General features: G+C 36.6%; 1 protein-coding gene across 4 annotated transcripts in view; it reads left to right on the forward strand.

The window, feature by feature from the left end:
- Positions 1–24,794, forward strand: part of LOC126741516 (protein PRRC2C) — a 65,853-nt gene that overhangs the window by 13,055 nt on the left and 28,004 nt on the right. For all 4 annotated transcript variants that reach the window (XM_050447942.1, XM_050447944.1, XM_050447946.1 and 1 more), the window contains exons 4-11: positions 4,045–4,202; positions 4,281–4,528; positions 5,700–6,043; positions 10,936–11,176; positions 14,297–14,700; positions 17,445–17,867; positions 21,142–21,635; positions 22,531–23,773. In XM_050447942.1, coding sequence (XP_050303899.1) covers positions 4,045–4,202; positions 4,281–4,528; positions 5,700–6,043; positions 10,936–11,176; positions 14,297–14,700; positions 17,445–17,867; positions 21,142–21,635; positions 22,531–23,773 — 3,555 coding nt within the window. The remainder of the gene's footprint in view (positions 1–4,044; positions 4,203–4,280; positions 4,529–5,699; positions 6,044–10,935; positions 11,177–14,296; positions 14,701–17,444; positions 17,868–21,141; positions 21,636–22,530; positions 23,774–24,794) is intronic.

Below are 24,794 nucleotides of genomic sequence, written 5' to 3' on the forward strand. Positions count from 1 at the left end.
TTAGATGTTCTACAAAGAGTTGTATTTAATTAAAATTAAAAGAGTATTTTAAATATATAAGAAACATAACAAAAAAACTAAAGAAATGCTGGCCATTTAAATAGCACACTTAAAAAATATTTACTTTCACCAAAACCAATTTAATATTTTGTTGGGTATCCTTTATTTTTTATAACTTCACTTAATCGCTTGGGTATTGACTCCACCAATTTTGCACACACGCTTGCCGGAAAACTGTTCCAAGCCTCTTGGAAGTTTTGCCATAGTTCATCCAGATTTGAGGGATTTAATACCTTAATTTTGGTTTTAACGTGATCCCACAAATTTTCCAGAGGGTTCAGGTCTGGGCTTTGTGGCGGCCATTCCAAAACATCTACCACATTTTTAGTAAACCATCGTTTTATTGATTTTGCAGAATGTTTTGGATCATTATCGTGCATGAACTTACATGTAATTGGCATAAAATGCTCCATGTATGGTTCCATAACATTCTGCAAAATCTCCCTATACTTGTATTGGTCCATTATTCCCTCTATACGATGAATAGGTCCAACACCATGCCATGACATTGCTCCCCATATCATAATTGATCCTCCTCCATGCTTAACAGTTTTAATTGTGTACCTAGGGTTTAAGGCACGATTGGGAGGACGTCTAACATAGCATTTTCCATCATTTCCAAATCTATTAATCTTGGTTTCATCGCTCCATAATATGGTTTTCCAAAAATTAATGTCCTTATTTATATGTTGTTTAGCAAATGCCAATCTTTTTTTAATATTTCTTTTTGAAACAAGTGGTTTTTTCCTAGCTACACAACCTTTGAGATCTTTTTCACATAATCTTCTTCTTATTGTTCTTGCAGAAATATTGACGCCATATTGGTCTGCTATTTCACGTTTTATTTGGGCGGAACTTAAAAATGGATTACCCTTGCTTATTCTAATAATAATTTTATCCATGTTATACGTGGTTTTTCGAGGCCTTGTTAATCTTTTCTTGTTCATTGTGCTTTGAGTGGTCTCATAGAGAGCCAGAGCATTATAAACCATTTTCCTAGAGCAATTTAAATCTTTTGCTATAGCAGAAATAGAAAAGCCTTGATTTTTCTTTTCTATAATAAGAGCTTTCCTCTCTGGTCCACAATGTTTCTTTCTACCCACTAAAAACAAAACTACTCTTGACAATATTCAAAAATTTAAAAGTTAAAATAATACTTACTAATTAACAATCGATATATTTAATAAGAATGAAAGGTGTGCTATTTATGTGTCCAGACTTATAACGTTAATATTGGAATGAAATTCTGTATGTGCATATATTTTTAAAATAAACATAAAGTCTTGCATATTAGGAGGAGATTAACTGCTTAAATCAGTCCTTATCAGTCAGGAATTTGTTTTTTGTAAGTAATATATGAAAAGGCTAAGTGTGCTATTTATGTGACCACAACTGTATATACAGGGTGGTCCATAAGAAAATTCAGTAAAAAATAACGACAATGTTTTGGTATTGCTTATTGACTGAAATATATAGAGAGTACATGGGAATTCATGTTTTAAAAATTAAATCGTCCAAATCATGTCCTCTGCGATGGCGGCACTCCTTCAATCGTGTGCGGAAATTTTGGAATACCTTAGTAAGGATTTCTTGTGAGATTAATCCAATTGTCCTTAAGTTGAGGTGTAGTTGTAGGATTATTGCAATACACTTTACTCTTAAGGTGTCCCCATAAGAAAAAATCAGCTGGAGTAAGGTCCGGACTTCGAGGAGGCCATGAAATATCGCCTCTGAGAGAAATCAGTCTTGCGGGAAACATTTCTCTTACCACTGCAATACTCAAGTTAGAAGTATGGCAGGTGGAAACCACGTATTTAGGTTATAGTGGTGCGAGTTTTGCAAATATGGGGCTAAAAATTTCTTAACATTGCTGTGTAGTGTTCCGAATTCACAGTAATGGCTCGAACTCGATTATCTTCAAAGAAGAAAGGTCCAATAATTCCCCACTTATCAATTGCAGCCCAAACAGTAACTTTCGGAGAATGAAGTGGTGAAAGTCTTGAAAAGTATCCAACATTACATTTGCGAAAGTCATTCGTGCTTCCAGGTCCGAAGCTTTTAATTCTTGGATTAGCTGGATCTTGCAAGGGTGTAGTTTCAAATCGAGAACATTCGTTGCAGACTTGTCCTCGGAATCATTAGAGTTGAAGACCGTTTGCGAGTCGACATTGTTAGTGTAGCACGTACCGGTTCAGTCACCCGTTGAACATTTTCGACGGCTCGTGTAGTCCCGGGTCGATCTTGAGCTCGAGTTTTCTGTATTGAACCAGTTCCCTCAAATCTTCTAAATTAGATTTGAACTGGGAGCCTCATTAATGTCATACAGTCTAAAATGTCGACGGAAAATTCGACGAACAACTACGTACGCATGATTATTCTCATAATACGCCCGAACGCAAAAAGCACGCTACTCTCCCGTGTACTGCGGCATCGTTACTAAATTCCCAAATATGAGCTATACGATGGTTCCACTGTCGCATTTCTCTCACTACACAGGCACGATCTACGGTGCAACGAAAAATACATTTTCTAATGGGCCACCCTGTACTAGGAGAAAAGAAGGAACAACCCTGGAGTCTCCTCGTTTTTAGGTATTTTCATAAATATGATTATTTTGAGAAGCAGATTCTACATGACTGGAAACAAGCTATTAACCAGGCTACAAAAGAAATTTGAAAAAGCATTCACAATTTAAAGGGGAGTAGACAATTGTTATTGTAGTGCAAAAAATTATTAAATCTACATGTGTTTCTTGTTGTATAAATTTTGAATCTTATTCCAGGCATTTATTATAATTTTAGGTTAATTCTTGATATTTGGAACCATTTTTTCTCGAGTTTTCACCCTGGTCCAGTTAGGTGAGATGGTGGAAGGAGCAGGGCTGGATTCCTGGTTTAATTCAAATAAACTTAAGCTAAATGTTGGCAAGACTGAGGAAATTTTGTTCTTTAAGAAACACTAAAGATAAGGGTGTTAAATCTGATGGGAGTGATATTTCTGGGTGTTTACTTGGATTTTACCCTGGTCTTTGACAGGCGTATTGACTTTGTTGCTAACAAAGTATCAAAAAATATTTATCTACTGATGATTTTTCATTCTTTAATACAAGAGTTTTCGTACTGCAAAGGCGAGCTTTGTGAGTTGTGAAGGGACTTGAGAGTATAGGGAGGATGTAAGGGATTCATTTAAGAAACTAAAAATACTTACTTTGCCATCTAGATATATTTTCGAATGCCTTCTATATACAACAAAAAACTTAAACAGGTACAACCAAGTATTGCAATTATACATTCCTATAACACAAGACAAGCTGAGAACCTATACTTGCCCTTTCTTAGGCTCAAAAGGTCAAAAATATCCACTTTGTACTATGTGCCCACATTCTTTAACAAACTCAAGTAAAAACATTACTACAGAAACAATTTATTTCAACAGTTAAAGAAATGTCATCTCAAGGAGATGAATTTTTGCATGCTAACCTTTAACTTAAAAATCAATTAATGCTATTGTCAGCTTTGTGTATTACTCTCTGTTATTTATTTTATAATTTTTTTTTAACAAGTTTTAAGTTAGTATGTAATATTTTAATTTTAACATTTACATACTTAATTTTATATACATAACTGTGATGATGATTGTAAGATTTTTATTATCAAAAACATGAATAAACTTTACATGAGTTGCCGGGATACTTCTTGTCTTCGGTCATCCTCTACTTAGTTCAATTAGTCCTTACAGGAAATTGTTTGGATATATATTTTCTAGTATAATTTTTGATTTATTCTAAGCATTTGAGGCCATTCACTAGTTCAAATACCAGAACGTAAAATGACTTCAAATGCCTGGAATAGTGAATTCAAAAACATGCTGGAACCTACAAGTTACAAAGGACATCTTCAAATTGAGTTGAAAACCCCTCCTGGAAGAGAGGGGCAGTTCCAATTGCCTGTAATAAAACTTCAATTAATATTAAATCTGTTACAGAACAAGGAGGTACTCCTTCGTCAAATATACAACAGAACGGAACTCCCCCGAACCATCAAGGTGTCCCGCCGCACGTTCAAGGACCACCCCAATTGACCCCTCATCAACAGGCAATTGCTATCCCCTCGACCAATGTTATTCCTCCCCACAACAAACAGGTCAGACAATCATAAAAACCTACTTACAATAATCCGGGGATTTTTTCTAAATTAATTAATTTGTTATTTATCAAACAGACATCAGGTCCTGTAGCGAGTGCCGCGAGTACAGGCGGCGACAAACTTTGGAGCGCGGTAATGGCGGCGGGCGGGCATCCGGAGGGCGGAGGCGGCGGCGGCCATCAGCCGCCCGCCTATCAGAGCCCCCAGTTTCAGCACGAGTTTCCCAGCCTGTCCGCTGGCGATGGCGGTGGTGGGGGTGCGGGGGCCTCCCGACCCACCCCTTCAGATTACGGACCAGGCGGCGTAAACCAATCGGGCCTAAGGTAACGCTGAGATATAAAAAAAGACCCAAATTAGTACAGTCAATCTGTAACATTTAAAAAACAAAATAGCCGATTCTCTGATTTTTGGAGGGTCAATAGTGGTTCATGAGAGAAGCTTAAATTCCAAAAGTTGAGAGATCCTGATTTTTTGGAGCCTTTTTCCATGACAAATCGACTGTACTAAATGTTTAATTTTTTTTGAGCATAATGAATAACTCATAAATTGCACTGGTTATTCCTTGTGTGTTGTCCGGTCATGAGACTATTCTGTCTTGGGTTATCGTACTTGTAATTGTGAAGCCTTATGGTATTAATCCTATTTTACTTTGTTGATTTATGTATATACATAACTGAAGACTACAGGGGAAGAACGATCTAAGTCACATTTTTATATTTTTGAGAAAAACGAATTTGAAAGTTTGAAGACTTCCATGCAAAACATTAAAAAATAAATCGTTTTGTACTATTTTTTTATTAGAAGTCATTAACATGGGCAATACTTAGGGACTAGGTACTAAAAATCATAAAAAAATAAACAGAATTTTGGAAAAAAAAATAATTGAAGATTCCTTCTCTTCGGTGTACCGAGAAACGATCCAAGTCCACAAGAATTAGGTTTGAACGCCGCTATAACAAGAATACAACATTACTAAGGACCTTAATATTTGACCGTTATAGCTTACTTTCATTCCGAAGTAGCGCGTCATGTTTGGCACGGACATTATAATAGACATTGGTATTGATAGTTACTTTTGCTGAAAAAGAAATGACCTTATTATTAGTAGAAAATATAAATTCATCGCTGTCACTTACCATATCTGCATCATCTACAGTCCTATTATTAGCATGATAAGGCAAATTAGTGTAGTAAATTTGTGACGTTTCATCTACAAACTTCTACAAAGTTCCTGCAGTTGGTCATACTTCACCTTGGGAATAGGAATGAGGCCATTGTAAAGTTTGTCCGGTGTTGCAGCCGCTATGCCTGGCCTTGTGGGTATTAGAACAAAACTAGGTAGCTGAGCTTAATTTAATTTATATGTATTAATTCATTCATCTTTAATATGTATAAATTTAATATATTAATAGGTATTTATTATGACCGCTTTGTTAACAACAACTCAGCGTTTAAACGATGAATCTTTATTTGACTTAAAACTTTTGTTTGTAGCCTCCGCCCACAGACCGAAGGTTCTTGGACGCAGGGCGGACAGCGCGCCCCCGACGGCTCTATGAGAGGTGGCTCGGCCCCCCCGGGGGGCCCACCGCTGCTTACGGGCCCGGTCGGCCGTCCTCCGTCCTCCGTGGAAATATTGCCGCCGCAGGTGCGGGGCGTCTTGCCCCCCTTTATGTACAAAGGTAGCTTCCCGCAAGGGGGGCCGCAGCACACTGCCCCCGGTCCCGGGAACAATCAGACTCATCACCATCATCATCCCCCAGCACCTTTGGGCGCGCCGCGTAGAACGGACAACAGACCGCCCCGTCTACAAGATAATCGGGAATTCACCGCTTCAGGTACTGATTTGCTTCACTGTTTATGTTTTTTTTTTCTATACAAGGTGTCCGGAAATTACCGAAAAATTAATGCATCAAACTTCTATAGAATTTTTTCGAAAACTCAATATTAAGGAAGATAACTTTTTTTCTAGTGTACTAATTTTTACCAAATTTTGCATGCATGCTACTAGTGTTTCTTTGTATTCACGAATAAATTAGAATTACGAGGGCAGTACCCACACTTTTAACACACGAAGCTTTGGAAACCCTTTGCTGCCCTTCGCCTCATCCCTTGGGCATTCCCGGGCCGGAAATGAGTCCTCTGGAAAGATTTTTGGGGTGTGTCTATAATATGAGGAAGCAACTACAGAGATTCGTCCATAATGAAACTTATTTAACTAATATACCGAACAACGAACCGGGTCTCATTAATTTTAAAGTGAGCGAAATGTTACAGTGTAGAGTCGGTTTGAATACGCAGCACCTTCAAAGTCTACACATCAAAATTACGCATCTTTCAGAACATAAAGAGATTTGGTCTCAAGAAGAGCTTCAGGTGTTGGAGCGGTTTTTTGAAACGAGGGCCGCCGCGCCTCCTTATAAACCGACACCGACCTTTACGTTTTGTAGTATGTTAAATTGCCCCCCGAATGTATGACCTGTATGACAAAAGGCTTAAGCTTGTCCTTCACCTTAGGAAAATGACTTAGAACTTTGTACCTCGAAAACTGTGGAAGTTAGAGGCAATTTTATCAACCAAGGACCAAGACCCACCAGATTTGGGCAAAGATAGGGCAAATTTTTGGTCATAACTTTAAAACCCTTAAAAATATTCTCATAATTTTTTCCCAGCAGTATAAAGGAACCCCTGAAGATGGATTTGATACTAAAAACCTCGTCCTGTGTTAAGTATTTCGCTAGCTAGAGCATTTTCGGCAGGGAATTTTTTTTTTGAAAATTTTTACTGTTCTTGCAAATATTTTACGAAATAATTGGAATTTTCTTAAAAAGGTTTTAGCGAAAAAACGCCGTTTCTTTCTCAACAATTTGATATATTAACAGTTTTACTGCTTCAACAACTCTCCGAGTTGGAGGCAATTTTGTCAATCTAGAACCAATAAGATCACAAGATTTTTATTCAATAGGGAACATTTTTAGGCATAACTTCGGAGCCACTAGAAATATTCTTATGATTTTTCACACCAACATAGTGGAGTCCCTGAGGATCGATTTGAGGGTAAAAACCTGATCCTGAGTTAAGGTTTTTCCCTGTTAGCGCAGTTTTAGTTAGGGTACTTTTTTTCGAAAATGTTCTCTGTCAATTTCTAATATTCTTGGGAATATTTTAAAAAATTATTTGAATATTTTTGAAAGGGTTATAGATAAGGAAAGTCCATTTCTTTTCCAACAGTTCGATATACGAACGTTTTTTGTACCTCAAAAACTCTTTGAGTTAGAGTCAAATTTGTCAACCAAGGACCAAGGTCCGCCAGATTTGAGGTTTTTGAAACACACATTGCCACATCAAGATTTCTATTCAATAACGAACATTTTTGGTCATAACTTGGGAACCACTACGAATATTCTCATAATTTTTTCACGCCAGTATAGTGGAATCCTTAACGATGAATTATTTGAAGGTAAAAACGTGGTCCGGGGTTAAATATTGCGTCAGTTAGAGCACTTTTCCTGAGGGTATCTTACGAAATCATTTTGTTCTAGATTTTTGACGCAATTTCCAGAAATATTTGCCTACGTCTTCCAAGCTTTTTTCCACTGAAAAAATGCCTCATTTTATTTAAATCACTTAATCTGATTTTCCGGATCTTTTGACAAAACCAAGCCTATTTTCCAGGTTCTTAAGCAATTTTGCAGACATCAGAAAAAATTTTAATTTTATTCCAGGCATTAAAGGCATTTGGTATCTCCTTCAGGAATTTGAAATAGTTTTTCAGTTTTTTTTGCAATTACACAGTTACAATTTATGCTCAAATCACCTTTAAGTTCCTGGAATAAGTTTATGAGGACTTACGAGACTCTTACAGCCATCTAAAATCACCAAAATCCTGGAATATGCCCTCAGAGTAACTTCAAGTACTTGGAAGAAGCTTGAGAGTGCTTAAAAGACTCTTATAGGAAGAAAAGCGACCTAATCTCTGGAATATATACTCTCAAACCACCTGAAATAAGTACTTAGAAGACGCTTAAAGGCAGTCAAGTGTCCAGATTCGTGGAATACAACCTCACCTTTACCCTGAGAGCAATTAGAAGTCTCTTACAAGACTAAAAGCGACTAAACACTCAAATAACCTTCAAGTACCTGTGAAGCACATAAACATAGGTTTTACAATGATCAATAATTTCATTAAGACTCTCTGCAAAAAAAAACAAATCTATTCGTCTATTAAACTACAGCAAATTACAGGAAAGAATTTACAGCAATTTATTTGACTAGTCATAGCAAAGAATGAAGAAAATACTTGTAATAAAATTTGCAATAAAAAACAATACAGTGGAGGTTTTAATCTCCGCTATGTTGGTGAAAAATCCAAAAATTTCTGAACCAAATAAAATGCATGACCATTCAGGAATTCTTTAGATTCAATTAAAAATTTGTTGAAGTTGTACTCTTCTTTCAATATGAATTTCATTAAGTTCATTACTATGAAGGTGAGTTCTGGCTTACAGTATGGAAGAACCAAATTCTGTGGCCCCCTTGTTGAATACTGATGACTGGTGCAATGTTTATCAAAATTTTATTCAGTTTGTTTAACAAATATTATAAACAAGGGAGGGTAAGAAAATTGTATTTTTTTAAAAATATCCTGACATGAGGAGGTTCGTTTTATATTTTTCATACATCGCAAAATCTTTTTTGCATTAGGAAGACTCTATTGATATGTGCTGATGAGCTCCGAAATATTAAACCATACTGCAAAGTAAAGATCTTCTTTAGTATTTCTACATCAACATTATTTCTTAACTGCCTAACTAAGAAATATAGAGAACTCATTTTCTCACAAACCTTATCAAGATGATTCTCCCATGTTAATTTCTGATCAACATTGAGCCCAACAAACTTTACACTTAAGAGCTTTCTATTCTTTTGCCTGCTAGTTTAACTAGAAGATCAAAATTTATGGTATGGATATTTTGGGGAAATAGGTTGCTTAGGTATAGTTTCGATAGTGTTTAGTACAAGACAAAGTATTCACACAATATTCCTGAAACTTATTCGACACAATGTTACAGTCTTCTGACTGTCTGGCAATGTTAGCATTTCCTATTAAAATATCTTGAAAGGTATTCTCTATAGGTAATTTATTCAACTATAGATTGTCCATTACACTTTACAAATCACTTTACATGTACCATCTCGCAATACGCGTTTCATCCAAACTTTTCATGTACCTTTTTAACGGACAAACTTTATCAAATATTCAGTTTTTTGGCCATTAAACTCAAACACATTGAGCTTCATAGCCTTGATTTCTTTCAACTTTTCAAGCCTTTTCCATTGTCACGGAATCTTTTTTTTATGTTAAATTTGGATTTTTTACTACCCGAGCTTAGTCAAAGTCAAAATATACTTTATTTGCAAAGTTTACGAACTTGTGCTAAAAGCTTTCTAATCCTAGAATTTATAATACTAGTAGTTATTTGGTTATACAGGATACAGGATAAAAACAGGATACAGAATCGATTTTGATTGTACATAGAAGCATATTTTATATAATCAAAGAAAAAACTAAAAAAGAAGAAAAGAAAAGGCAAGAACCAACATAAAACAAGAATAATAAAAATCTGATCAGCAGATATATAATTAATTTTAAATATGAAAATGAGTCGTTAAAATACAGTTTAATGCTGTAGTAAGCTTTTGGAAAGATTAATTTCTTTAGTTCTCTAACAGTCCTATTCGAAAAAGGAACATGATTAAATATTTTACGACCAATAAATATAAGAGAGTTTCTCGTAAGTGAGGAGGTGGGGATTGGAAGAGATAAGTTATTTACCTGACGAGTATTATGACTGGTGCATGATGGTGGACTAACAGACTTATGTATGAGTGTAGCAGTTTTCAATATAAAGAGTGAGAAAACTGTTAAAATTCTTTCAGCTACAAAAAGAGGTTTACAAGAGACTTTCAGACCAACACCACACATATACCTTAATGCTTTTTTCTGAATAGTAAAAATTATGTTAAGGAGTCCCTTGGAGCACAAACTCCAAAATGGCAACCCATAACGGATATGAGAGTCTATTAAGGCGAAATAAACTGAACGAGCAAACAACCTCCCCAACTCATGCCTGGCAACCCTGACTGCAAAACAACCAGAAGAAAGTTTAGCAGCGAGGCCCAAAACGTGGTTGTCAAAACTTAAACTCTAATCAATGAAGAGGCCGAGAAATCGACAATAATCCCCACCATGTAGTGGGCTCTGCTCATCAAACAAAAAACCCTCTACATTACACTTAAAGCCCAGAATAAAAGTCTTATCAACATTGAATACAAGCTGATTGCAGATGCACCACTCTTTAATTTTGTGAAGGTCCTCTACTATGAGAGATCTGACTACTTTTTGATCTTTGTTATGCCACAGAATTGTAGTATCATGGGCAAATTGAACCACTACTAGTCCATGCAGTGATAGAGAGCTTAAGTCATTAATGTATAATAAAAATAAAATAGGACCTAACACTGACCCTTGAGGTACACCACATTTAAGGTGTGCTATCCCTGAAGAAAATCCAGATGCAACCACCTTCTGGGTGCGACCAGACAGGTATCAACCAATCTTATATTTAGTTACTTATACAGTTTTCTATTGGGTTTGACACGGTAATAAATATTTAAATTTAAAAAAAAAATGATTACGTCTCAGGTAAATTGGAGTTTTCATTCCCAGGTGAAGAAGTGGTACCGAGGCCGATAATCCGTGAGGAGGAGCTGAGCAAACTGGACAATTTCGGCCACGATATGGGCTGGGCCACGTCCGACGACATCGATTACAATCAGAAGTTGGCGTTTAGCGACGACGAGGATCGTCCGGCCAAACGCGAGCCTCCCCGGCAGCACCAGCAAGGGAAATCCCACGACAGACAAACGCCCCCCAAACACGGATGGAACGCCCCTAGAAACGAAAATAGGTACGTTTTTGGGAATATAATAATTAAAGTTAAATATTGCTTTATAACATTAAAATGTTTTTAACAAAGCTAGAAAAATAGAAGTATAAAAATTAAAATTAAAAAAGAAATATTTAAGACACATATATAAAATACGAACATACATACAAAAATATAACCATTGCTTTTATACATATAATCAGTCACTTAAAGTATATCATTAAAAAATTCTTCAACAGAGTAATAGGTTTTGGCAGCAAGCAATCTATTTATTTTTGTTGAAAATCCTAGGCGAAGTTAAGTTTTTAATAATGATAGGCAGATGATTAAAGATAGTAATACTGTGGTAAAAAATTGATTTTTTTGTTAAAGCTGAAGTAGGTCGAGGAAGGTGCAAAATCATCTGATTCCTGTTTGGGTACCGAGCAATCCTGACCATAAACTATTCTCTGTACTTATAGATTATGCAAGCAGTCTCAAGAATATACAGACATGGGAGAGTTAGTATTTTATTTTGATGAAATAGAGGACGGCATAGTTTTTGATGAAACGTCTTTTCGAACTCCAAATGTAGTTTTAGGTCCAGTCAATAATGCACACCGCGCGGAATATTTTAATAACTTCACAAGTGCACAGTTTCTCTTACAATACTAAAACCAGTTTGTTTTTAAATTACTTTAATTTCGTCGCAGTTGTTTGTATGATCCTTTTTTTTTATCTCTGAAGCACAGGAAAAACTGTACAGTAAACAAACAAAATTCTTATACCTGGCAAACAAAAACATTTTTTAGGGAATTCAATATAAACAATTTATGCAAATATTTTAACGTTGCTTTAATTTTGTCCGATACTATATATGTTGTACAAGCCTGGTACCCGCGACTTCGTCCGCGGAAACACCCTTATCGGTGGAATTTCAAAAAGTTCGTTCGTATCCGGGGCCTACAATATAAAAAAAACATTGTTGCAGTTAATTTTTTTTTCTTAAGTTGATGCCCGCGACTCGTTGGTGCGGGCAGTCTCCGTTCAAACTCCGAAGCCACGCTCCCTTAGTTCTCGAGGTCACGGGTAACAATTTTCCCATTTTTTACTTCTTATCGGTGGAATTTTAAAAAATCCGTTCTTATCCGGTGCCTACATTATAAAAGGAACCCGTTGGCAAAATTTCACGTTTCTAGCTATTTTAGTTTGGGCTCTGCGATGATGAGTCAGTCAGTCAGGACAAACTCTTTTATATATATCGATTGTGGTGACCAAACTGGACTAGCACATTTTAATAATTAATTTTAATATTTGCTAGATATAATAATTCTACTAAGACAACGGTGCTTATGTTTTCCTCAAAACAAATCTTAGTGTAAAAAGCTTTCTTTTTGTTTTTTTGTTCATCTTTTTTTATTTTCTTCTTGTCTTAAATGTTCTGTTGTTATTTATATACTTGCTGGTAGAATTAAATGGCTAGGTGTCAGAATAGCCTAGAATTCTAAGAACTTCGTCAGTTTCTTTTACATTATTCCCACTACCGCTCAAAAGTATTTGCCCACCATGTATTCTTTTTAATATTTTAAATTAGATACAAAAATCTTATCTTTATATCTATATTTAGATTGTATCTCTTTTGTAAATTGCATATACATATGCTTAAACAGCATACCTATCAACTATGGTTCGTTGAAAAACACTGAGTATTTAACAATAGTCTTGCAAATAACAAACAACGTAGTGAAAATATGCACTTCTTCTAAAAAACTAATCTGTTTACAGCTCGATTCCGATGAAATTTGAAACTTTTAAAGGTGTTTAGTCTTCAAGAATTGATTTTGTGTAACATTGGTAAATAATTTCGCTTGCTTATTGACGATTGTCACCGTTTCTTTGCTGGTTTTTCAACATTCTTTAAAATGGCTAAAACAAAAGAGTTATCGGTAGAAACAAAAGGTATTATCATTGGACTTCATAAGGCTGGAAAGACTAACCGTCAAATTTCGACGAATTTGGGAATTTCAAGGCGGACTGTCGATTATAATGTTAGGAAATTCACCAGAGAAGGGACTATTAGCAACAAACCTCGATCGGGAAGGCCAAAGGCAACAAGTTCAAAGGAAGATTTAAATATTACAATTACAAACAAACGCAATAGACGCCTTACCGCCCCTGAAATCACAGCAAAAATCAACAAGGAGCGTAAAAAATCGGTCAGTGTTTCGACAGTAAAAGGGCAAATTTATAATGCTGGTCTTGAAGGGCCTTTAGCTGTATCAAAACCGCTACTGAAGGATGTTAATGAGAAGAAAAGACTTAAGTGGGTCCAATCACACAAAGAATGGACCATTGATGACTGAAAGAAAATTCTCTGTAGTGACGAGTCGAAATTCGAGGTTTTTGGAACGAAGAGGCGAGTTTTTGTTCGCCGTTATGCCAATGAAAGTTCAGTTAAACACGGTGGTGATTCGGTGATGGTGTGGGGTTGTTTCGGAGGATCTGCGGTGGGCGATCTAATTAGAATAGAGGGCATTCTTCGAAAAGAGGGTTACAAAACAATTTTAAGTAACAATGTACTTCCTTCTGGTAGTCGAATAATTGGGGAAAACTTCAACATCTTTCAACATGACAATAACCCCAAGCACACGTCGAAATTTTGCAAGCAATATTTAGGTCAATTACAAAGGCAACATCTTCTGAAAGTTATGGTATGGCCCCCACAATCACCGGACCTCAATCCTATCGAATTACTGTGGGATGAACTGGATAGACAAGTGCGAAAATCATGCCCCACATCAAAAGAAGACTTGTGGAGGATCATCCAAGAAGAGTGGCACAAGATACCTCAGGAAACTTTGGACAAATTAATTAGAAGACTACCGAAACTCTGTGAAGCTGTCATTAAAAATCGAGGCGGACATGTAGATGAATCCAAAATTCGATTTTCTTAAATTTAATTAATTGAAAAATGTATTGTTTATATTCATTTTGTTATAAATAAACCGTTTCATAAGAATAACTGATGGGTTTATTATTTTTAGTTATAACTTTAAAACAGTCATATGTGGGCAAATACTTTTGAGCGGTAGTGTATATATTTATATGTATAATATGGAAATAAAAGACGATTTATTATAATTAAAATTGCGGTTCTCGTAGAGGCAGACAGTCGGACAACGAGGACGACGTGATGGTCCAAAAACAGCGACAGCACCAGAAAGAGATGGAGGTGGCGATCCAGCGGGCGAAGCAGCGCAAAGAAGAGGAAGAGAAACGTTTTAACGAGGAGAGTCGCCAGAGGGCGCAAAAGAAATTACAAGAGTTGGACGAGAAAGTGCGAGAGAAACGGGATCGGGACCGGGAAACGGAGATCAGTCCGTCGGCGGTGCCCCCGAAACCGATCAGTTACGTCGAGATCCCGCTACCAGATTTCCAGAAGGACAAGGAGGAGCGGAAGGAGAAGGACAACAAGGAGATGCAAAAGCAGCCTCCTCGTGGCGTCCAGAACGATAATATGGTTAAAGAGGAGCCTTCTGGATTTAGGCAGTTGACTCAAATTGATGGTAAGAGAATTGCCTCATAGTGTCACACATTATTTTAAATGGCAAACAAAAACCGCACACACTGTTTTTTATTATGTTAGTGTGCGTCAGTGTGTGGTTTTTGTATTTCGATAGGTCTGATGATGCCCTAATGCGGCAAAACGCGTAACCTTCAATAGATGCTGATTTATGAGACTTGGACTTTGAGTTTACTTTTTTCCCTCCTTTGGACAGCACTTGAAGTATTAGTACTATCATTAAATATTAAGCATAAAAAACAGATAACAAGTAACATGAATTCAAAATATAAGGACAACAATGGTTTAAATCAGAGTAACTACAATAGAAAAGAAGACACATTTTAAGCAAAGTCAAGATATAAAATTATATTGCACTTAAACAGATTTTAAAATTCGTTGAAGTGAACTCAAAGAACAATGAAACAAATCTATACTGACACTATTTGAGTTAATCATCATTCTATTTATTGCACAGATTTCACCATACAGTGTACGATGTTGTTGTACAAGGTAGAATAATCTAGTCTGTCTGAGCACTGTAGTGGGAGGAACATTTAAATTAAGCTGTTAAAAATCAATGTTTTACAATGTTAAAGTTCTTTGGGTAGCCAGTGTTCAACACAAACAAATAACTTATTATCTATGATTATGAGTTCCAAATCATCTAACTTGGTTTTCAGACTGCGGACTAGGATCCATTTTGGTTCATGGCATCCTCAGTTGCACAATAATTGCTCCTTTTGGTCATATGTCATGCAGCCATGTCTTTTTAAAGTGCTCTTGATCAATTGTTAATGAAGCATGCCAAATTAAGGTATTGGTGGACAATTTGCAAATGATCCAACATTATCTGTACCGAAAGTCGTAGAGTAAACTAATATTTCAACAGGTTCTGTACACAAAATTTAAAAAAAATAAAATTAGTTTTTCCTTACAAAATTCAAATTTTTTAACAACTAGGAGAGGACATTTAGTAAAGAACATCTGCTTCAATAAAGTCAACTTTTTTTCTAAATGGAGATGTGGATTGGCAGGCGTGGCCCAATTGAACGGCCCGCACGGTCGCCAGACTTAACAACACTAGATTTTTTCCTTTGAGGGTATTTAAATAGCAAAGTTTATAAAACGCCACCTGAAAATATTAATGATATAGATATTAGATATATTCTTGAGGAATTTGGTTATTGTCTTACGAATAGCGGAGCACATTTTGAGCACTTAATAAAATAGATTTGTGGACTGATTAAGTTGTTTATTTTTTAAACACCTTTTTACATTTTTACTGTTTATAAGTCTATAAAACTTACATTTTTTATACACCGTTGGGTGGTAGATGGTATGCCCTTTAAAATGATGTATCATACTATAGGATAGCCATTGACCATACCAAAGTATGACGATAAAATTATTGATGGACATTTTAGCTCACTATGCTCCGGTACGTCAACCGAATTAATTTTTTTGGTACCGTTGAATAGACATTTTAATGCTGCTTACAATGATGTGTCACATCATGGGAGTTCCTATTTGACATATCAAAGTGAGGTTAGCTGGAGGTGAAGAGATCATTGACAAAACTTTGTCAAATATAAAATTAAACGTCCCCCTGTATATGTAAATTGACGAGTCTTTTTTTTAAAGAAGTTATTCAGGGTGGTTCGTTTTGAAATGAAAGCACTGTAATACCTCTTTATTTTAGGTAACAACCTCTCGCGTAAATCCGTCAAAAAAAGCAAGCGGGATTATCGCGAGCGGTTTAAATTTTTTTAAACAAGTTCGTTAAAGTGCCTTTCTAAGAACCACACTGCATTTTTAAAAATATGTACTTTTTCAGATTAAACACTTTAAATGGAACTTCTCCGTTTGAATAACTGTGGCATCGCTGGAAAAAAGCACGTACCATGCTTCTTTTTAATTAAAATCAAACGGTGATTTGTTATTTTTTTGTTTTCTCCAAAACGGTTCATTTTATCGATAATGGACAAGAGTGCCTGATCTTTAGTTCAGCACCCTTAATATTTTCTTTATGAATGCCAGAAAATTGATTTCGATCAAACATATTATAAGCTTTTTGATTATTTTTTCATGTCTTTAGGCCAATTTAAGTATATTTTCATCTAAATTTAGACCTGGCTTTATTTTCTCCAGAGATGTGCATTTTTCAAATATTCTCCAGGTGGGTATTTTTTAATATCCTCCAAGCATCAGAAATACCTATTAACGACTTTCAGTCATTTTTATTTCAGGCCTTTGAATGTTATCTATATTTTACGTTTAGTTTTTTTATGGTTTTAGCAAGGAATGGTATTATTTCGTAAACAGTGTCATAATGAACATTCTGTCCCTCGTTTCGCAATAAGTATGTGGCGGTATCTAAAAGTCACTTTTAGTGAATTCAAACCATGAATTCACTAAAAGTACACTATTCAAACAAATGTGTCCCATTTTGACTTTCATACCATTCCTGCCATTCCATATCTTCTAGTCATTTATAGTGTGTTTTCATCTTATTTTAGATATTGAACGTTATTTTTGTTCTGTTAGTTTAATACTTTTATTATCTGGTTGGAGTTTGGTTTTATTCATACGTTTGGTTAGAATTAGATTTAGTTATTAGACGTGGCAACGTTGAATCGGCCGTAAATGACGGGCACGGACAGCACCAACGCGGTTAAGGTTAAATAAGAAGTTATTAAGAGTGATTTGTTTTGAAATGAAACCACTTGTAATATCTCTTTACTTTAGGTAAAAACTTCTCGCGTAAACCCGCCCAAAAAAGCGAGCGGGATCATCGCGAGCAGCAGCAGCAACAACAACAACAGCAACAAAACGGGCCGAACTTTTCGCGTCACTTCCAAAGCGATTTGCCGCCCAGGTTCATGAAGCAGCAACATCAGCAGCAGCGCGGAAATCAACAACAGAGCCAATCGCAGCAGTCCGGTCAGTATCAACATTATCAGCAGGATACTGGGGCGGGCGGTAATCGGTGGTCCGGCAATCATCCGCCGCGGGTACCGAGCCGCGGCGAGGGACGTAGAGGAGGGGAGAGTCCCGAGAGACACGACGACCGCGAGTACAAGAGACAGACCTCGGACGAGAGCTATCGTAGCTCTCACCATTCCCAGTCCGATCATTTACCACCGCAGAAGGGTGGGGATAACCGTTACGGTAAGCGGGTTGGCTTTTTTTTTTTTTTGTTTAATGACTGCTGTCCAGAATGTTTAGAATAGAGGAATCTTATAATCTAGGTGCTTGACAAGAGATGTCATAAAGGATGTAGTGAATCTGGCTTAACAGTCGGATATGTTAATATTTTGTGGTAAAAAGCGTAATGCTTAAGAAAACTGAACATTACCCCGTTAGCTGTTTATTACCTCAATTTTAACGGATTACGTAATAAAATAGATATTTTAAAGTTAGCTGTGAATAGCTCTATTAAAGGTTTGATCATTTTTGTGAAAAAAAATTTAAATATAAATTTGAATACACAAATTATTATTTATATTGATATAATAGGTCGCTAGTAAGAAAGTTAGCAGTGATGGAGTCTTTATAGATTTAAAAAAACACCATTGGTTCAAAGGATTATCGTAACTTATAGGACATGGTAGAACATTTATTTCTATTGGCAAAACCGTCCATCTCAAAAATTAGTACTGTACCTATTTGGTGAGATTTGAATCTTCCTGAAGCACAATGGTCAAGTCAGCAAATGATGAATATGGTGTTAAAGTTGTTTGTCCAGATATTTCATCAGCATTTTTAGTGGTTTTTTTGGTTACCTACAACCTACTCAAAGGATAGATATACCAAATAAAATTTGTACCTGGATTTGTTTTTCGCAAAATAATGATAAAAGTGTAGAATTAAGGCTAGCTAGGCAGACATCATCACGCCAGCTATGAATGTATTAAGAGTCTTTACAACCGATAGGAATCATCCGGTTTATTTTATAAAGAGTTTTACGATGATTTTCATAAAGCTAGTTACTTGGGTGCCAATAATTATTTAGCGGGGATAGATTGGTAACAGTCTTTATCCAGGACATAAATTTATCCTTGAAGGTTTTTTATTTTTAAAGAAATATACAACTAGCAATTATTCCCAGTGGTTATCTCCTGAGCTTAGAAATCCTTGTCATCAGATAACACATAGAGCCTATGTACAAGCACAATCATTTGATAGGTATAGGGGATTTTCTGGATTGTTTAGGAAGTGTAAACAGATCTAAGAAGTATCTAGGCAGCAGCATTTAAGTAGAATTGATCATGAATTTTAAACTTATGCCTAAATATTTTTGGAACTACATACAAGTTTTAAAGTATAATCATTCTCTACCTCAAAACATGATTTACGGTGATTAAGAAGCCATCAATGTTCACGAAATTGTTGCATTATTTACTTTGAATTTTTTTTTACTTCGGGGGACCTGCATTATTTATTAGCATTAGGTATGTATATCAGATAATATCTCACAATAAGTCACAAAGCTTCCATATACAAACATTGGGTTCTGAAACAGTGGTATTTGTGTTTGCACTTTGGTTGTCCCCTTGTGCTTACTTTTTAATCTATCTGCGAGGACGGCAATATTTCCTGATAAGTAGTTTTATAATTTCTATGTTTAAGAGTCGTGAGAGGAATGTTCTTACTAACTATAGAAGTGTTTCGATTCAATCGTCAATCCCAAGACTATTTGACTGCTTAACCAGTTAGGATGGCTTAAACAAATCTATTACCTTATCAGGCTAAAATTATGAAAGCTCTTAAGAATTTTATACAAGTGGGCTCTATATATCAGATTTTTCTAAATCTTTTGGCCAAGCAGATCACCATACTTTTTTTAATAACGATATGGTGCGGTTACTTGAAAATGGATTCAGGGCTGTTTATCTGATCGTCAACGGAGAGTAAAAGTTGGATCTTATCAAATTTAACATGTTAAAGTTTTAAGTCTATACTTTTACAAAATTATCGCAATAATAGATTTAGGACATTAGCTTAATAAATGCTGGAAATAGTTGCTTCCATTCTTCATACAATAATACAGCTTTACAATTAACAAAGCCATTTAAGAAAAAAAGAACATTCATTAGTGAAACACATATTAAACAAAAAGCTTGCATCTTTAATAATTCGTTCACCCATAATTTCTCAAAATTGTGAATTGAAATTATCCTCAACAAGATGTATTAAAAGTTTTTAATCTTTCTAGTCGACTAACACCTGTTACAGTTTCCAATTGACAGTTTGACTTTTCTTATTAACGTATCTTAGAATAGCCACTTCCATACCTTCATTCCTTACTGGATATTGCGTTTGCGATTCGTCACTGATCCAATTTCTCAAAATTTTGTTCCAGTACAGACAGTCTCATGTCGCTCGTTAAATAATTCCGCCTTTCTATTAGCACATTTTCAAAAAATATTTCAATTATTTCAACTCTTGTGATACTCACCACCTTTAATTTTTTTAAAAGTTTACTGTCTACAAATACATAGAAGTTGCCTCTAGTGTTCCTCAAGGGGGACATTGCACCCCTTTTTTGTGTATTTTGTTTTATAAATAATGTTTTTTGATTGTTTTATAAATAGTGAAACTTGGGATTTTGCAGATCATTGCATCCATGCAAATATATCTGTGTTGTCAAATTCGTTATTTCAGGAGAAATAAAAAAATTCAATACTTCTTACTCATTGCTGCAAGGGGTAACTCTGAAATGTGTCTCCAGGATCAAGGATCTGGTTGTCGCTGTCGTTGAAAACTTTTCTTTTGTTGAATATATTAATACAGTTACAGTAAAGTTATCAAGAATTTTTTTGTGTATACATTTGAAAATATTTATTTTTCCTTAAGAGTATGCGTCAGTAATTTGGTCTCCGTATCGTCCAGCACATCTCACATTGGCAGAGAATTCTTACAAGATTCTTACAAGTTTCTTCATATTATAAACCCAACTTGATCCTAGTGGATCACAGGTATAGAGAAATAGAAAGTCAACTTAATTTGCCAGATCGCAGAATTTGTGCTGAATTAAAATTTCGGTATAACTTAGTTAATGGTAAAATAGCGCATTCAGATTTATTTATGCTTTAATACGTCAAGGAATAGAAGACTATATAGGATTTTTTTTTCGTTTTTTGTACATATCCACAGAACCGACTATGGATATTATTCTTCTTTAGATGGATATGGAAAGATTGTAAATTAGCGTCAACTGGAAATTTGGTATTAGCCTATCAAATTTTAAAGGTCAATTAAATAACTTGACAGGGTATAACATAACATTTTTAATATATATCTCTGTTGTTATTAAGTGTGGGGATTTTAAAATGAAAATATTTAAGTTTTTGAATGTGACACAATAGCTTTCATAATTGTAACCGGTTACTTATTGGGGTTTCCAGTTAATTAATAAACCTAATTTTTACATATTGTAAAGGTGACGAAGACAAGCAATGGCAAAAGGATAAACTGACCGATAACCGATACGCGGAAAGAAAGTCGGACCATTATGAGCGCGAGAGGCACCACGAGGACCACCGCAGGTCTCAGGAGCGATTGATCAGCGACCGATTCGAGCGGCCTCAACGGCCCGACAGTCGCGATTCTCACACGTCGCACACCTCTCATACCTCGCACGGCTCTCAGGGCTCCTCGAATCGGCGATCCAGAGACTCCGATTACGGAAAAGAGACGTCGATGGGCTCGTGGAACGAGGACGTGGAGGCGGCCTACGAGGAGAAGAAGAGCAACAAGGAGAAGTTTAGCAGCAGCAGCAGCGGCAGAGTGGAAGAGAAAAGGAACATAATCGTGCCGGGTCCGATCACTAGGGATCGCATCGAGGCCGAGGACATCAATGAGAAACGGAACCTGACCCAGTTGAAGAAGGGCGAAACGCCCGCGCAAATTAAGAAGGTCGAACCCGCGAAGCAGGTAAGTTTGGATCATCTTTTATCTATTTAAAGATAAAATCTTTTATTTCAATACAATTTTTAGAGATGTAAATAAGCAATAATCAGAGAATTCGCAATAAAGACTTTGTACGTGACAATGTATTACAAAAGATAACCTACTTACCACACATCCTTTACTACATACTTTTTTATAACGGGTTAGGGAAGACTTTTTCCCACAAATGAAAATGCCAATCTTTTAGTCAGGAGTAATTAATTTCGATGAATTCAATCATCATCATCAGACTCTTACACTACATAGTTGCAATATTTCCATTTAATGTGTAATAATGTAAACATTGCAACTATGTAGTGTAAGAGTCTGATGATCATGAGTCAACTCATTGAAATTCATTTCTTTTACTTATGTGGAAGTCGAGGAACTTGGCCCTCACGAAGTCCAGACTTTAAACCCATTGGATTTTTGCATATGGGGATACATAAAATTAATCATTTCGAAATAAGCAATTATTTCTTAAGATTGGCGACCTTTCAGTAAGAGATCATTTACTGGCAAATATTCATAATTGTATTTTATCATTTGTTCAAAGTATAATAAAGCAATTTAGATAGTTTATGAATGTCGTTTTTTGAGCACATTAAAAACTTTAGATGTAGATATCTTGAAAAGGGTTAATCAGAGCGAGATATTTGAAGTATACCTTTTTTAAGCAAAACTGTTTGCACAATACATGTTTTAAATTAAAAATTAAATTATGCCAAGCCTAAAGAACTTAGGGAATTAAAAAAAACATAATCTTGCTGCTGGCGCCCTCTATTATCTTATTAATTGGACATCTTATACATTATATAATACAATCCGCTTCTCTGAAACCATAAGTTAGATTCATCGAATAATTTACTAATTTTTACAGAAAGAAGAGAAACTCGTATCAGCGGAAAAAACGTCGGCAGAAACCATTCCCGCGCAAGAACCACCAGAACCTAAAAAGGACCCCGAAACAAAACTGCCTGAAGCAAAAAAACCGGTGCCACCGCCATCCCACGACGACGCCTATAAAGACCGTCGAAACAACCGTGGGGGGCCCCCGAGCCAAAGCAAGACCAGCTGGGACACACGGGGGTCAGACTTTCATTCCAGAGCGGCCCCACCGCCGTGGGGCAACAAAAGACCGCCGTCCCGGAGCCACCACAAGCCTGGGGGTAGGGACTTTTATAGCCACAACACGGACAGTGACGGCTCTACGGACACTTACACGGTCGAACCTAAAGAACCGAAGGGATCGAAGGAAAAAGATGAAAAATTGCGCGAGAATAAACCACAAGAAAAGTGCGAAAAGAAACAGCAAACTGATAAAAAAGAGGGTAGTGGTGGTTACGTACCCCGTGGGGAGCCTTCCAGGCACGGCAGGGGCGGCGGCTCCAACAATTTCCGCGGCAGCAGAATGGGCGGCATGGGTAAAAGAATCGACGGCTACGGCCCGCCTCCCTCTAAAAGTCCCTTTGGACATCACGAGGATAAGGATAAGAGGGAGGACCATGCTACTGATACGCCCTCGTCTACACTCACCACAGCCACCTCGAGCGCCGACAAAATCAAGCAGAATCAAGAGGCCCTTGCCGCAGGAATAATCGGTAAGGCCCGACTGGACGAGGATAAAAACAAACCGAAACCACCGAAGCAGCAGCAGCAGCAAGAGGTGAGCCGTAACAAATCCAAGGGCAGAAAGGACGAACCCGATAGAGACAGCAATCACGAATCGTCCGATAATAGTGGCAAGCGACAGTCGATTAGTCGATCGTCGTCGCAAAGGGGCGGCAGCCGCATGGGTAGGGATCGTAATCAGCCGCCCCCGAGAATGGGCGATAAACGGTACGAGTCGCAAGGGAAGAAACCGGACCCGCAGAATTTGTTGACCAGCGCGATCGCCGATATTTCTTTGAAGGGTCGGGGCGAGGGTGAGGAGGAGCAGAAGGAAACCGGGACGGCGGCACCGGAGGTGAACGGAGACTCGGAGGGATTCCAGGAGGTGAAGAGCAAAAAGTCGGCGACGAAAGAGCGACCGAAAGGGGCGGAGGAGAAGAAGGGGGCCCCGCCGCCCGCCGCGGTCAGGGCGGATAGCAAAGATACGGGGAAAGTCGGAGAGAAGAAACCCGGTAAGTTTTTCGATATTTCGTCCCAAACCTAAATAAGAACATTTAAATGTATTATATACAGGGTGGCCCATCGGAAACAGTCCAGCAAGGTTTGGGGCGCTTTTTAAAAAAATATAAAAATGTTCGAACCCATCGATTTTAGGGCGACAATTTTTTTAATACTTTTAACGTCTTAACATCAACCCCTTGGCGGGGGTTGCAACCATCCTCAAAATCTTAAATAGGAGTGGAAGTCGAGTGAGCGATGCTTCTTTTAAAGGCCTTTTTATTCTAGTTAGAACTGCCAAGTTTGAAATTGCTAACTTGAGTTTTCGCAGTATGACATCTTGTCAAATATTTTGAAACAATACCATTGCTTAATACTTTTAGCTCTAGTTTTTAGAGGTTCTTGATTTACGAAACAAAAACGCTCGCATCCGTCGATTTTTGATTTTAGAAAAGCGATTTTTTGTTTAAATTTTTAACCCCATAACTTCAACCCCTTAGCGGGGGCGACATTTTCCCTTATTTTTTAAATGGGAAGGGGTGTGTTTTGATACATCTTTTAAAAGGGCATTCAGTTTTCCTTACAATAGCGTTTTGTTTTTTAAATTTGAGCTGCGGGTTCCAGAGAAATTTAATTTAATTTATAGTACTTACGCATAATCTTTTAAATGTTGAAAATGTCCGTCGTTTACCTCCATACAATAGTACAGTAACTGTTCAAAGTGTTCCCGGACATTGTGCAGAATGTCGGGTGTTATTTGTTAGCGTTTATGAATAATGCGGTTCCGTAAAAAAAAAGTAAAACAGTAAATCTGTAATACTTACATTTATATCTAGGTATGGACAAAATACTTAAGCTTTTGAAACTTAACACATTCTCTATTTATTTATAGAGAATATATAATGCCAAACAAATAGTTATTTTATAAATTCATGTTTTTGTTTAAATTTATGCTGTAACAGTGCTTCTTTGTGGAAAAAAAAGAAAGCTGCAATCACCTTTTACTGTTTTGTTATATTTCTCATATACAGTAGC

Source organism: Anthonomus grandis, chromosome 10 (genome assembly GCF_022605725.1).
Source record: "Anthonomus grandis grandis chromosome 10, icAntGran1.3, whole genome shotgun sequence".
Classification (NCBI taxonomy): domain Eukaryota; kingdom Metazoa; phylum Arthropoda; class Insecta; order Coleoptera; family Curculionidae; genus Anthonomus; species Anthonomus grandis.